General features: G+C 34.0%; 3 protein-coding genes across 3 annotated transcripts; 1 reads left to right on the top strand and 2 right to left on the bottom strand.

Moving 5' to 3' along the window:
• Nucleotides 1–53: 53 nt before the first annotated feature.
• On the bottom strand, nt 54–5,218 carry LOC133834294 (uncharacterized). The gene is made up of 7 exons (XM_062263864.1): nt 4,863–5,218; nt 4,612–4,713; nt 4,258–4,366; nt 3,348–3,463; nt 1,136–1,324; nt 586–728; nt 54–436 (listed from the first exon to the last, which is right to left on the bottom strand). Exons 1-7 carry the CDS (start codon nt 4,982–4,984, stop codon nt 255–257), a joined length of 963 nt encoding a protein of 320 aa, XP_062119848.1. The 5' UTR covers nt 4,985–5,218; the 3' UTR covers nt 54–254.
• Nucleotides 5,219–8,421: 3,203 nt separating this feature from the next.
• LOC133834292 (uncharacterized) lies at nt 8,422–10,116 on the top strand. Its single transcript, XM_062263862.1, has 4 exons — nt 8,422–8,637; nt 8,721–9,032; nt 9,124–9,387; nt 9,690–10,116. The coding sequence occupies exons 1-4, from the start codon at nt 8,509–8,511 to the stop codon at nt 9,876–9,878; spliced, it is 894 nt and encodes a 297-aa protein (XP_062119846.1). The 5' UTR covers nt 8,422–8,508; the 3' UTR covers nt 9,879–10,116.
• A 515-nt stretch (nt 10,117–10,631) lies between these two features.
• Nucleotides 10,632–12,391, bottom strand: LOC133834293 (uncharacterized). Its single transcript, XM_062263863.1, has 6 exons — nt 12,177–12,391; nt 11,860–12,078; nt 11,558–11,724; nt 11,345–11,429; nt 11,038–11,106; nt 10,632–10,950 (listed from the first exon to the last, which is right to left on the bottom strand). Exons 1-6 carry the CDS (start codon nt 12,288–12,290, stop codon nt 10,780–10,782), a joined length of 825 nt encoding a protein of 274 aa, XP_062119847.1. The 5' UTR covers nt 12,291–12,391; the 3' UTR covers nt 10,632–10,779.
• Nucleotides 12,392–15,558: the final 3,167 nt, after the last annotated feature.

The following is a 15,558-nucleotide window of genomic DNA, read 5'->3' as shown; positions in this document are numbered from 1 at the left end:
AAAATAATTATTTTTTCTACCTATATCCTTTATAGATTATTATACTTAAAAAATACTCAATACTATAATATGCATTGTTGTTATCTTCATATTTTGAGATCTCTCTGTCTCTAATATGAAATTAATTTGTCATATCCATATGTACAAATAGTCTGACATAAACAATAATCTAGACATATGGTTTTATGCCATTTTGGCTATAGATGAGAGAATGGAGTACTTACTTATTCAACATAGCCAATATTATTTAAGGTTCAGGCACTGAGTGAAATAGAAGTCACTGAAGAGAGTTTGAACTTGCGAACTTTTGTAGAATTCTGAGGCTGGAAGACAACCTCTGTACTCGACCTCACGCATACCTCCTTCCACTCCGAAGCTGAAGCTCCTTCGCTTCGATAATCCCTAGGCGAGTACAAAACTTGGAGCGTCGAATGCGCTGTGATTTCGAAAGAAAAATGCACATGATGAATTAGAGAAACTGAAGACTCAAAAAAAAGTTAATAGAAAAAGATACAAAGGTTAGTGTGTAGATTAGATGTCTCAACCACAGCAAATTTTTATTCAGAAATGGAAATGGATTTTCACCTAATCCAAGCATGCTCGTCTTCTGGATAATCAGACGACTGACTTTCGATCTTTTGATATTTCTCAAGGCATGGAGATCTTCTGGCTTTCCCTTGAACTCCAGAAATTCTCCAAGTACATATTTATTACCTTTGAGCTCCACCCTGTGTGCAAACAAAATAGTAAAATCTATTTAAGACAAAAAGAAGGGAGAAACCAATGAACAAAGTTCATGGAAACAAATGGACTATATTTGACAACCCCTTTTCTTTAATTTTCTTCAAAATTACATAAGAAACAATATTCTTTTTTCCCTCAATAAAAATGGCATTTGCTCCTTTCCTTAACAAAGCAATAATAATGCTCAGGTAGTTTTAAAGAAGACTAAGAAACTTGTTCAAAGCATAAAAAACTGCAATTGGAAAGCAGTATCTAAATGTCATTTGAAATGACTTCAAAAATAAGGACTTCATACTTCCTTCATTAATGTTCAGACAACTAAACCAACAACCTCTTATACCTTAAAAAGGAAATAAGTATTTATACTTGATAGTATAGATAAATGACAAACCTATCCCAAATTGGAGCAGTACTGAGAATAAAATTGAGGTTCTGCTGTATAGATTCTTGCATCTCTTTCTTTCCACCTCCAAATGCACCCTTAAGCCAACCAGAAAACATAGGTTTTGTTTCTGGTTTTTGTTGAGTCCACTGGTCATAGGTAATGACTTCAGGTGGAAAAGAGCCTGGCTGAATGGTACTGCAAGAAAAGAAGTTCGGCGAAATTAAAGGGAAGACAAACTAAATGTCACAGATGTTACTATCAACAACAACTACAACGTGAAACAAACCTACAAAATCACTGAGATAGGCATGTGCAGTGGTTTAGTGTCTAACTTAAAATGGCCGCATTATAACTCTTTAATTCACTTCGAATACAAAATAATTATGTTTTCATTGTTGCAATGTACTTACTAAATTATGCTAGTCTTGCTAGATATCATTCTGATTGACCCCAAGTAGGGATCCTCGATTCAATAGCCATAACAATAGGTAGAAACATAGAGACATTGAGGGCCAAAGAAAATGGAAAATTAGGCCAATCTGTTAAGTGTTGTTTAATTGAACATATTGATGAGAACATACTAGAACAAAAGAACCATGAGGTATTTGCATGACCTCAACTCTCCCTAGGGAAATAGTTAAATTATTTATCATGATGCTCCCTCATTTTTCTAACTAGCCTATGTATACTACTCAATTACTTTATTCTAGCTCATCCACTACCCCCTCACTACAATAACCTATATACTATCAATATCCAGGGTCTATCACATTCACTGTTGCAGTCTCCTGCTTTGTGCCTTGAGATAAGAGCTCAATTGAACAATTTTAACATTGTTTGAGGGTTGTGTTGTGGGGACTTGGCTTCTCAAGTGAGTGTGGCAATCCTAACAAATCAAATATCTTGGAGCCAGTAGTTCAAAAAGTGTAAAAACTTAGATGTGCGGGAACCAGGGGGTCATCATAGAGGTGGAGACTTACCTTGATACAGTTTGTACTAACTTCTATCCCCATTTATTTCTTCTCTAAAAACCTAGCAAGGTTAATTCCTTTCTGTAAAGTTCAATACAAACATAGCATTGATGGGTAAATAGCTTTTGCAATTTCTTACACATCAAAATTTCTCTGTGCCAGGTAACCAACAGGGCAGCAAGTATGGCATCCAAATTAACAAGTAGAATGTGAATATGGCTGTTAGAGGTCCTTTATGAAGCCCATGCTATTCCTCGTATTCTCCCAAAGTTTCTCTTTCTTTCTAAGTTGGAAGTGGGAAATGTGTTTAGAGTTAGGTTATGGGAAGTTTAATGGAGGGGCTTTTCTCCTTTTAAAATCTCTTTCCCTGGTATTTTCTTATCTTGGGGTGATAATATTTCTAAACTTTCTATGATTCACTACTGCGTTTTCCTCATTGTTAAATCTTCTTGAGGGGTTTCAGTTGAGAGTTAAATTAGATGGTAAAAGGGTATGGTCATTGACTCGTCGATTTGACAACCTATTGTGTGGATTTTTAAGCCTTCTCTGGGAACTTGGAAGTCTGCCGCGCTCAGTAAAGTCAAAATATATTGCTCATGTGATATGGTTAATACCTGGGATAGGTTGCAAAAGAAATGTCCTTCTGGCTTTAAGTTATAGTTTCAGCATCCTATGTGAAAGGAATGATGAGAACATAGATCAATTGTTCATGCATTGTTCTTTGGCTTTGAGACTTTGGTTCCAGTAAGTCAAAGGAGCTACCAGAGAGGGTGTTGTAGGGATTCCTGGTTTTGGCCATTTTCTAGGAGCTTTGTTAGAGTTGGCAAGAAGATCTTGTGTTTTTGTAGTCAAGGTTTTCAGAGAGAGAGAGAACATTTACAGTTGTCTCTTCATGGTTTCCTCCACCAAGTATTTAGGAAATAGGAAGCACTGCTCTTTGCCTCTATTTTTTTTTAATACCAAATGTAGTGTAATTAAAACAATTTGGTTTAAGTTTTTTTGTTTTATTTTCTTGTAGCTAGGTGAAAATCCATAGTCCTCAGCCAAGTTCTTTGCCTCTTTTCTAAAAAAGATTTTTAGTTCCTAATAAACATAGGTACATAAGCACGAACATGTGCACGCGTATACATACATAAAAGCAATATGTAAGTTTACGAAATTTAAACACCATAACAAAAGCTACAGATTTATCTGTGAAGTAAAGATACTAAAGGTCGAATCACGAAACATTCAAACTAATCGCATACCAACATTTCGGATTGGGAAGTATAACTTTGCAAGACAAGTATCCTTCAGGCAAAGCAACTCCTCTTTGTTCAAGATATGATTCAAGAATTGAAGCTTGTTTTCTAGTCTCCTCCACCTAAAAATAAACAATATGAAAGAAACAAGTTCCAGACAAAAACACTTGGAATCTGTAGATTTGGTTATGCATGCATATCCATGACATTACTTAATACTATACATCATTTATTTCCCCATTTGAATCATTACTTTTGCTTTTGCTGTCAAATACCATGAGTATCACATGAACAACTAAGTAAAGTGAACAGCAAACTAAACTAAACCAAAGATAACTTATCCAAGCATATCAAGGGTGCAGCAATAAGCAAAGGCATTTAATATATAAAAGTACTGAAATTAAAAAGCTCCTGTGAAGTTTGTGTCTTGATTTCACTGAGACATAGTTAGTTATTGCCGTTTTAAAGATTAGTTAGTCTTATTGTTTTACCCTTTTCTTTCTTTTCTCTGTTCCAAGCCTATATATAAAGGCTTTTGTTCTTATTGTACGCTGTAACAAAAATTTGTGTAAGCTGAGAAGAGAGAAACAGAGTAGTACTGAAAGGAAAAGTCCCGGGGTGTATTTGAGAGATCTTAGAGAAGACTAAGTTGTACTTGAACTTTCTACATAGTGAAAAGACTAGGGAGTTTTACTCCCAACCTTGGATGTAGGACCATTAATTGGTCTGAACCAAGTAAACTGTGGTGTTCATCTCTTTTAAATCTTTCTGTTTTACATTTAAAGCTTATCTTCTTATTCAAAAGCTATTGCTGGTGTGTATGGGTATTATCTAATCTTGTGTGTGCAGGTGCTTCGGTCTGGTTGTTTTTCCTCACAGCTCCATTCAGAAAGCATTGATTTTTAAAGCTACTTACTGGGTTAGGAAGATGTTCTGTTTTGTTTTTGGTCTCACACGACCAGCTACCATCCGCATTGATCAACACAAATCCAACAAGATTCTTGACAGATACAACCACTGCCCCTCTGCACCAAAAACAGAAAAGTAACAAGTTAGTAAGCAGAAACACAAAGCAAATTGAGTTGAAGTAGACAAATTTGACCCTTCTTCTATTATGTTGAGCTAGATAACAGGTACTGGATAGGTAGTAGAAATAGTGCTTATTCATGAAACAAGGTTATATATTGAGAGTATCGTAGTTGCACTGTTGAGAACATAAAGATGAGGTTTTTATTTATGATTTATAATTTTGGGAAAGAAATTTGCATACCCTTTGGTGAGGAGAACCAGATCGATGTTTTGTCGAGTGCCGGTGTCAGCATCGGGTATCCGAAGGCCGACATAGGCCTTCCCACCATAAAGCTTTTCAAGTCTGCAAACAAAAACCCAGAAGCAGCAAATTGAAAAGGAAGGGAATCGGTGTTCGAATTGTTGTATATATACATACACACACACACACACACACACACACACAGAGATATATATATATATATAAATTTACAGAGAGAGAGAGAGAAGTACCGATCGGCGACAGAGAAGAGGGCATTGGAATCGGAGGTCTCGACATCTAAAATATCGTCATCGTAGAAGAAGAGCTTGAAGACTTTGTAAAGGATGAGACCGCACAGTATCTCCAACCACATGACCGTACAATCCAAGAAGATGAAGATGAAGAAGAAAAAGATTGAATGTTTGGGAGAAAATGATACTATTAAGATTTGAGATATTTGATGAACTCGGATACTTACCACCTAAGCTTCAAACTTAGACTATCAAGCTTAAATTTCTATTTCTTTAAATTATTTTTATTTTATTTTCATTTTTTATTGTTGAAACTACAACAACTTTTCCATTTATTAATTTTGACTCAGTTTTTTTCTAATGTATATAGATTTTAATTTGTTAGGAATGTTCTAGTTTGTTGAGCTAGAATAAATAGAAAAGGAGAGGTTAGTAGTGGGTGTGGAATTATTTTGTACTGGGAGGCTTAAGGGATCCTCGAAAAGTTAATCTTTGCTCAGTTTGATGTGAAACTTTTAGATAATCAAAGAAATCTTTCGTTAGAGCTTTTCAGTTTGTTTAATGGCAGAGGGCGAGGCAATGGCTTTTGAGTTGGGCATTTTCAAAGAACTGTTCTCTTTTTGCTCCCAAATTCTCAATATTGCAATGGTTTTGAATCTCGATCATATGTCAAGTGGCACTTTTTGGTTTGATTTTATGTATAACGAATTGGTAGTTTATTTAATCTCTGCCATCATAATGATTTTATACCGTTAAAAGAGTATACTATTTTCAGTTCTAAGTTCTTACCAAAATCAACTTAAATTGAAAGAATGATCATTAATACTTAGACAAGTTTTTGCTTCGTACACCATTTTCATTGACTACTATGGAAAGTCTGGTGATTCTGTTAAAGCTATTGAGACCTTTGTGCAGATGAAAAGTAAAGGCATTATTCCAAATATTAAAGCTATAGTCTTGGTGAAACAGGGAGAGTTCAAGAAGCAAAAGAGTTTTTAAATGGGATCAAAGTTAGTGGGCTTTCTCCTGATTCGGTGACTAACAACATAATGATGCCATTAAGTTACTTTCTGAGATGGTGAAACAAGGGTGTGAGCCTAATTTATTCATAGCTAATTCTTTAATTGACATGCTTTTCAAGAATGGTAGAGATTGAAAGACATGAAGCTCACTCCCTCAGTTGATATCTTCAACACGTTACTTGTTGGTTTAATGAAAGAAGGTCAAGTCCGAAAATCATTTGACATATTTGTGAGTACGGTAGAGCACGGTTGTCCTCCAAACACAAGAATTTTCAACACTATCCTGGATTGCCTCTGTGAAAATGATGAGGTCCCAGTTTCCTTGGCATATAAAATCAATGAACTCTTCCAATTACAAGCCTAACAAAGTCACATATAATATGATCATTTCCAGTTTAGTGAAATTTAAAAGTGTTGATGAGGCTATCAATTTCTACTATTGATGATGCAGGAACTAAAGCAGACTGGACTTAGTCTTAATTCAGTTTGCTATGAACTTTTGATTGAGGCACTTGGAAGATCAAGAAGGATAGATAGAAGAAGCTCTATCTCAATACACACAGAAATGCAGAGCAGAGAAATTTTTCCTAATCTTTGCACATACAACAAACTAATACTCAATCTCGGGATCATGGGAATGGTGAATCAAGCAGTGAGTGTTTATGAACAACTTCAGCTTAAGGGTCTTAAACCTGATGTTTTCACCTACAATGCTCCAATTTGAGCCTGCAGCACATCAAGGAATCCAGACCAGGCTTACGCAGTTTATAAGAAAATGCTAGTTAGTGGCTACGACCCAAATGTGCTAATGTTTGCACAACTTACTAATCTCTGAACTGTCTTTTGAGGTATAAACCCTTTGAATAACTTCATTTAAAACACCTGATTTAGATGTTTCTCTAAAGCTTTGTTTGACTGTCTGTAGATATATTTTTCTTTAAGAAATATCTTTTTTCAGTTTGTCTTATGAACTTGCCATTTTCAGGACCAAGGGAAAATTATTATTTGTTCACATGCAGATTGGCCTTCTGACAAGTTTGGTGAGACAATAAAAGTAAGCCAAATCCATGTATTATGATGATCCATTTGGACAAAAGCATTCCTCATTTTCTCTGGAAAAATATATAGAAAATCCATACATTGTACAAGTATTTATAGAAAAATATAATATATGTATTTTTCTTTCTTTAAAAAGGACCCTATATGCTATCCCTTTTTCTTTCTTTATAGGAAAGAACATCCCAAAAGCAGAAACAAAAGAGAGTGCTGTTGCTAATTTTTGGCCAACTTTGCTTATGATCCTTACAATCATAAACAGATAGATGTGTTCTGTTTATTGATAAATTTTTTTATTGTTCATTTCATATTTAGTGTGGGGGAATCCCTCTTGCAATTCATTGCTTATCAAGCCCAGTCAAACACTGTAAGTTTGAGATATGTTGTTGTTTATTTAATTGATATAAGCAGTTCTTCCTTTGTTCAGCTGGGTCTGTATGAGAGTATGTAATAATGCTCCTAAATGCTCTTGTTTTAGTTTGTATATCCTTGATGATTTTGAGACTATAAACTGGATAGACATAGTAAGAAGAATATCAAATACTTATTTTTTGAAGCTGAATTCGGCTCTAGGGGTCTTTTTTAGTCTACTCAACCGATGTACAGGGTCGAGATTTTAAAACCAGATGTAGTGGATCTCATCCATGGTATGCTGCAACTGAGGCCAGGGCATTCTGAAGAGACTGAGAGGAGTAGCTGGAACAATCAGACATGTGATTTGCTCCCACAAAGAGTGAGGTTCGAGTCTTTTGTAGGTACTTATGCTCCATTTGCAGTGAAATGATTATGACCATGAATCACTTGCCTCACTTCATATTCATAGGGGAAAAAAAAAATTGATGTGACGAATCCATATTTGGAAAAATGAAACAGTTTTAACAACAATAAGAAGAAAAATGAAAGGGAGAAGTTTCTAAAGAAAGCCAGAACTTACTATGAGTTAACTCAAACAAAATTCACCATTAAGTGTTGGAGAAATATAGAGAGACAAAGAAGAATTTTTCAAGTGGGTTTGAAAGAAACTTGGAAGAAGATGTATTCTATGGTAGTTTGAAAGATCAAATACCTCTCTCATCATTTAATCTTGGACAAGTAAATATGCATAAAATTGCCATTCGGTAGAAATCAGCCAAAAAAATAAATAAATAATAAATTCTATAAAGCATAAACTCCCACTATTCATTCATATTCAAGTACATTTACATTTGAAAAATACTTTGCAACCCGAGTGGTATTATGTACTAGACTCATTCTTGGAAAAAAATACATAGCACTGTTTTTCACATTTACGCTTATAATTGACTAACTCAGAATACAAGTCTTAATTTTTATTTTAGTCCTATAACTAAGAATGTCGACCACACAAATTTTTTTTTAAAAAAGTAAATATTTAGTGGCTAGTTTGCTGAAGAGGTCACGTGGCTAAAGCGAGTCTATCCTAAGTAAGAAGCCAACGAAAGGCTATCTGGTGGCAATGCAATCATGTCCACAGCTTCAAAATCCACACTTTCGACTTAATTCTCTTCCTCTTCTTCTTTCTTCTGCTTCTGATAAAACTATACTTAACAATGTCTTCTTCAGCTGTAGTTGCAGCAAGCTCATCCTCTTCGTGTACCACTACCACGTTCAACAGACACCACCACCACCACTCCATCAAAACTCCTCCAAAGCCCTTATCCCACTTCACCCTCACCCAGGTACGTATCTCTTCTCATAAACCATATCACTTGTTCTAGTCACTTGCCCCCACTTATCCTCTCTTTCTCTTTTGGGTCTTCAGAAAACCACTTTCCAGGGCTTCTCACTCAAAGAGTCCAAAAGGGGTGTGGCTGCAGCAAAGCCCCGAAGACTCACGTGCAAGGCTACAGAGGTTTCGGTTGCAGAAGAGTCCTCATCCTCGGGCGGCGGAGGAGAGAACTGGGTGCCAGTGGTACCTCTCTCTGCGCTGCCAAAGGGGGAGAGAAGAGTGATTATACAAGACGGGGAGACCATTCTGTTGTTGTGGTATAAGAACCAGTTGTTTGCCATTGAGAACCGGTCTCCTGCTGAGGGTGCTTACAGTGAGGGTTTGATCAATGCCAAGCTTACCCAGGTTCCCCAATTTTCATTCTTTCAAGTAATTGACTCCGATATTAGTTGTTTATATATATAAATTTTGTTTTGTTTTTGGGTATGTTTTAAAGGATGGTTGTATAGTTTGCCCATCAACTGAGAGCACATTTGATCTTCGAACTGGAGAAGTGAAGGAATGGTATCCCAAAAACCCAGTACTGAGAGTTCTAACACCGGTTTTGAGGAAATTGTATATATATCCATTGAAAACTGATGAACAAAATATATATATCAGTATCAGTGGGGGCATGGTGAAACCTGATGTCTCTGCCGAAATTGTGTTTAGCGGTAAAGCTCAGCCGGGTGTCACTGCTTCTGATGTCAATGTTGAGGAGGTAAGCCATTTCACTCCTTCTCCAGCTTAGCTTAGCAATTTTTTTTGGCACATTTCATAACCTTGTCAAAAATTCCTGACACTGTCTTGAGGTCATTTTGCCAAAGAAAGTTACATTAAAAAATAGTTTACTTTTACCAATTAATATATTCATATGATTTGGGAATATACATATTTTTGTAATATTATCTTGCAAACTGATCTGTTTTGATGATATTTTGTAAAATGGCTTCTAGACTTGGTGCAATATCAAATACATAAGCCATCATGCAAATTGATTATAAATTCTGGTGTGCATGATAGGTAAGGATGGTGGTTGATGAGAGCTCAGGTGGGTTTGGTTTCACAGGGAAGAATGAGATTATAAATGGGAAGGCAGCTGTAATTGGGTTCTTGCTGTTGTTGGATTTTGAGCTATTGACTGGTAAAGGTATTCTCAAGGGAACAGGCTTCTTGGACTTTATTTATTCTATTTCAAATGCTTTGCAATAGTCTCAGGAATCAATCATATTCCTCTGAAATGAGATGAGGAAGTTTTAAAGGCTTTGTTGAGTTCACTGTGTTTTGATGTTATAATCTTTCTTTGTGTTATTGTTTTGTGTAGAAACTAGGATGATCTATATAGTTTCTTCTTCTTCATGTTTTCTACATTATATATCTTTTACCAAACTGTACAATAATATATATATGAACACATTTGAAGTAATCAACATGTGTTTTTATTTTTTTACATTTGGACATATCACTCTGTTTGTTTGTTTTTCTTTATTTGGTACTACGTAATGAAATTATGATATCCAAAACAAAGCAGGTTTCGAAAAGTAATGGATACAATAAGTTACTAAAGAGTAACTAAAATGTAACTGAAATAATAAGTTACCTTTTGGAAAATATCAAAGTATTAAGTTACTAAAATATAAGTAAAATTAAAATAATAAATTACTAAAGTAATGAAGCTACGAATGTTATCAAAACAATAAGACATATTTTTAAAAGTATCAAAGTATTAAGTTTCTTGAAACTAATTAACATTAGTATATCACGTTGGAGTTTTTTTTTTTTTTTAGATGAAATATCACGTTGGAGTTAGTAACCGATAGGAAATTAAAATAGTGAGAGCTTTGTCCTACAATTTGTGGGAATCAGTTGCAAAGAATTTTGTTTATTTTTTGTAAATATAATTTGGATAACTTAATTGTAATGATTTCATACCTGTGACAACTGGGTCATCGGACTACAAAAGCATTTTTGTTTGAAAAAAGTGTTAAGATATATGATAATTTTCTCAAGAACATATTTCGATGTGAAAAGTCGAAAATGTTGGAGTTTGGTTGTTATTATTATGATACAAGCTCAGATAAATGAAATGAATATATTTAGTATTTATGTTGTCTCATTGAAGACCATACAAAAGCAATGCTGCAACACCACCAACACCAACGAGCAAGCCAATAATGACACCAATGGGAGGCAAACCACCACCAATAGCCTTCCCTGTGGTCACATCATAACGAGCAAATCTCTTTTTGGGTGCTCTACATTGAGGGCATACATATCCATCAGGCTGCACCAACAAACACAATACCATTTTAACCACCAACAATAATAATAATATGATATTTTCAAGAATGATTGGTTTTTGTTATGTTACCTGCTCTTCGAAAGGTTTCTGTAATGTGTATATGAATCCACAGTCAATGCAAATGTGTGTTGCTCTAGCCTGCAACAACATATATTTACAAAGAAAACTTTATAAGTCATCTCTAATCACCGTGGAGACGTAACCATTATCAATTGAGTGCTGCTATTTGACACTTTAAGGTGTCCAACACCGCACCCCAAAATTGGTTAACAATACCCTATAATACTTATTAAATTCAAATAAGTGAGACCTGATATTAGATTGCACTAATAGCGGTATGCCACCTACTTATGGTGTTGGGGTTTCGTATTCGTACCTTTTGAGCGTCGGTTAATTTTCTTCCGAAACGAGGAGGAGCTGGGCGCTTTGGTAGTCGTTTTACATCTACATCAGCACCACCTCTGCATCAACAAACCAAATAATTGTTCTTATGATCATTAGGTCTTGAGGTTTTTGTGTCTGTTAACATTGTATGTATTTAGTTCATATCATTCTGAAATGAAGATAATGAAAAGAAAGGAAGTAAAACCTGTTAACAACAAAGTAGACAGAGTCAGGCTTAGCTTGGATGGCTGTTTTGGTGAAACCAAGCTTGTCTGCTGGCCATAATTCATCCCCAAAGAAGCTGCTTGTATATAATACTTGGTCACCTGCTTTTAGTCCTGCCTTTGCTGCATTTCCACCTCCTTCCACTGCCTAAATCATAAGACATAATCACAATTTAACTTATAGGACATTCAGTTTTCTCAACACACACTCAAAAAAATTACTTGGTCATTTTGCAAATAACATTACAAGTAAATATCACATAGAAGAAAATATAGGACTTACTGTGATGACAACACCACCACCTTGCTTTTGACCCAAAGTGAGGCCTAAAGGCTTGTCAACCTCGACCTCAATGGACTTTGCAGCCCCAGCTGTTTTTGCTGTGACATTAAGCCCTCTTCTTAGGCTACTCAAACCAACAACCTCACTCTCAGCTTTAATGAAGGAATCAGCCACACCCCTTTTGGCCTCTTTGAGTGACAAGCCCTGGAAACTGGTTTTCTGGAGACCCAAAAGAGAAAGACAAGATTTTGGGTCAGAATAATTTGTGACAATAAGTGACTAGTGGAACAAGTGATGTGGTTTTTTGAGATACGTACCTGGGTGAAGTGGGGGATCGATGAGGGCTTTGGAGGAGTTTTGATGGAGTTGTGGTGCCTGTTGAAGGTACATGAAGAGGATGAGCCTGCTGCAACTACAGCTGAGGAAGACATTGTTGTCTTTGTCTTAGTGAACTAAGTATGGTTTGTCTAGTTTTGTTTTGTTTTATGAAATGAAGAAGAGGGATTTTTGAGAGAGTTGAAGTGTGTTAGATAGTGTGGCTTTTGAAGTTGTGGACATGGTTGCATTGCCACCAGATAGCCTTTCATTGGCTTCTTAGGATGGACTCACTTTAGCCACGCGACCTCTTCAACAGCCATCCACTAATTATTTTCCTCCTTTTTTTTTATTATTTATTTCTTAGTGTGGTGAACTTTATATATATATATATATATATATATACTAGATACAAATAACGTGCAATATACACGTTTGTTTAGTTTAATTTATAGAATTTATTAATTATTTTTATCAAATTTATATTAATGCCATATAAATTTGAAATAAATATGTTATTTTAATTAAATAATTTATTTATTTTTGTTTAAGTTTATGTTTGTTCTAGTTTTTGTTTAAGTATATGGAAGTGACAATAATATATTATATATTACATATTTAATGTAATTATTAAATATTATATGTAAATTTTAAATTTAAGTTTCTTGCTAGTTTTAAAAAAAAAAACAATTTGTTGCTAATTCATAGTAGATTATATTATATGTTTAATATACTATTATTATAATAAGTGAATTTAAGTTTAATTAAATTTTATTGAAATTATAAAATATATGATTTTATTATTTTTAAATAATTATCATTATAAAATATCTCAAAAATATCATATATTAATTCGTTTAATTATTTATTATTTTTAAATATTTATTATTGTAAAATATCTCAAAAATATCTTACTTTAATTTTGTTAATTATTTATTTATTTTATTTAAGTTTAAGTGTTTACAAACTATCGTTAAATATAAGAATATTCTGTTAAATATAAGAATATTCCATTAAAATTAACCTTTAAAAACTAAAAACCGTTAAAACCAAGAATTTCTGTTATCTACACACTTATTATATATAAAGATATATATAAGTGTTGTTATTTGGCACGTTAAGGTGCCCAACACCACATGATTGGTTAACGATACTCCATAATATTTATTAAATTCAAATAAATGGGATCTGATATTAAATTGCACTAATAGCAGTATGTCACATATTTGTTGTGTTAAGTACAATGCTCTTTAGCAATTCTCATAAAAAAAGAAGAAGGAATTATAAGATTTATAGCCTTTTCTTTTCAAACAAAATAATAAAAAAATATATGAGTGAGAGTCATTTATAAGGATAAGTGGAAATTATGTGTAAGTATGACTTTTTTACAATTTTAAACTAGTGTTTAGTCTTTAAATTTAATTTGTATATTTTTTAGGATAATTTTGTGATTTACCTCTATTAATTAAGGGTACACGTGTTATTCTATATATATTTTTATCGCACGAAAATTTTCCAATGTAATTTTATATTATAATAAATCAGCAAAGTAAATTTAATGTAAAATTAATAGTAAGAAAGTCCCGTAAAAAATTTTAAATACAATAATTAGCCCTCTAAGATTTTTTTTTAAATACATTTATAGTTTTTTATCCATATTTATACTTTGCATAATTTTGATTTTTCAAATTAATAAATTAATTTTTTGTGAATATTTATATTTAATGTGTTGAAATGAGGTATATTAAGAAGTAAAGTTTATAGTTTAAAATTGTATAAGGATATTTATGTTAATTTATACAATGTTATATTTGTAAATAATTAATTAATTATGAAGGGGTGAGAAGAGAAAAAAAAAAGTAGAATGAAAAAATAAAGATATTGTTCACCTAAAGTAAATAAAAAAATAAAATAATTGAATGAAATATAGAGATAAAGAAGAGAAAACAATGAAAAATAATAAAAAGAGAGAAATCTCATATTTTAATAATTGTATTTCATTTTTTTCATATATTTTAATTATATATAAACTAAAATTAATGATTATACAAGAATTAATTATTTGTAAAAATTTAGTACACAATACAAATTGATTTTCAACAATTAAATTAATTAAGATTTTTCGTCAACTTGAATTTGAAGAGCACTAAATAATATTTCAAGAAAGAAGAAAAGAACAACAGAACTTTTACGTGGTTCAGCAGTTAAAATCTGCCTAGTCCACGAGTCAATATTATTGATCTTAATATTCTCAGCTTTCTCAAAGAAATTTGACAGGGTATTCTCAGTACCAATTTGTGCATCAATACAAATAAAAATTACCAGGTTGTTTATAAACCTAGTTGGGAGAATATCTTCCCCTGATTCAAAGAAGTTACAACCAATTATTCTAATTTGAAATAAATGTAAATAAATACATTAAATACATAATATCTCATGATAATCGAGATTTAATATCAGATAACAACAAATCCCTAAGGAATAGGGATCTACAACTGTTATGTGCAAAAAGCGTTGCTGACCTCAAACACAAGGTTAACACGCTTTCGAGATCGTCTAATACTTCGAGCTCGTTATTTCAGGGAAGTTACAACAATTAAAATATTACAGTGGGTGAAGTGGCTCCGCTCCGGTAGTGGCTCGGGGACTCCATAGAAAAAAAAATTAAGTTCAATACATAAATAACATAAATTACAAAACTATATTATAAAACTTACCTTAGGGGGCAGCTTGGAGGAGGAGGGGATGACAGTGGTGGGCTCGCGGTGGTGTCGAGGTGGGGCTCGGGTGGGGTGGGGTGGGGTGGGCTCGTGGTGGCCGTCGGGGTGGGGTGGGGGCTCGGGTGGGGTGTCGTCGGGGTGGGGTGGGCTCGGAGTGCGGCGTCGAAGTGGGGTGGTGGTCGGGGAGCGTCTGGGGCAAAGAGAGAGAGAGAGAGAGAGAGAGAGAGAGAGAGAGAAGTCGTGGAAGAGAAATGGGGAAGAAGGGAGGGGCGACTGGGGAAATATCATTAAACTTTTGCTGGCACGTTCCGTTGCGCCAGCAAAAGTCACTTTTGTTACCCTAGTACAAAACGATGTCGTTTCATTTAAGTGGACTTTTGCTGGCGCAACGAAACGTGCCAACAAAAGTTTTCACCTACCACATGCGTTTTAAAATGCGAAGGCGAGAATTTTCTCGCTATACTTTTGCCGAAGCACTTCGTCAAACGCGCCAGCAAAAGTTGTTTCATCGGCACACTATTGCGCCGACAAAAATATATATATATATTCTCGTTTAATTAATAAAATTATTTCAATTATTCATACACAATAATTGAATCATTTTATTGTCTAAACAAAAAAATAATAATTCAAATGCTTAACGTAATACTAACTTCGAGTATTA

This window comes from Humulus lupulus, chromosome 5, assembly GCF_963169125.1.
Source record: "Humulus lupulus chromosome 5, drHumLupu1.1, whole genome shotgun sequence".
NCBI classification, from domain to species: domain Eukaryota; kingdom Viridiplantae; phylum Streptophyta; class Magnoliopsida; order Rosales; family Cannabaceae; genus Humulus; species Humulus lupulus.
The sequence above is the reverse complement of the archived record's forward strand: the minus strand, read 5'-3'. Positions and strand labels throughout refer to the sequence as shown.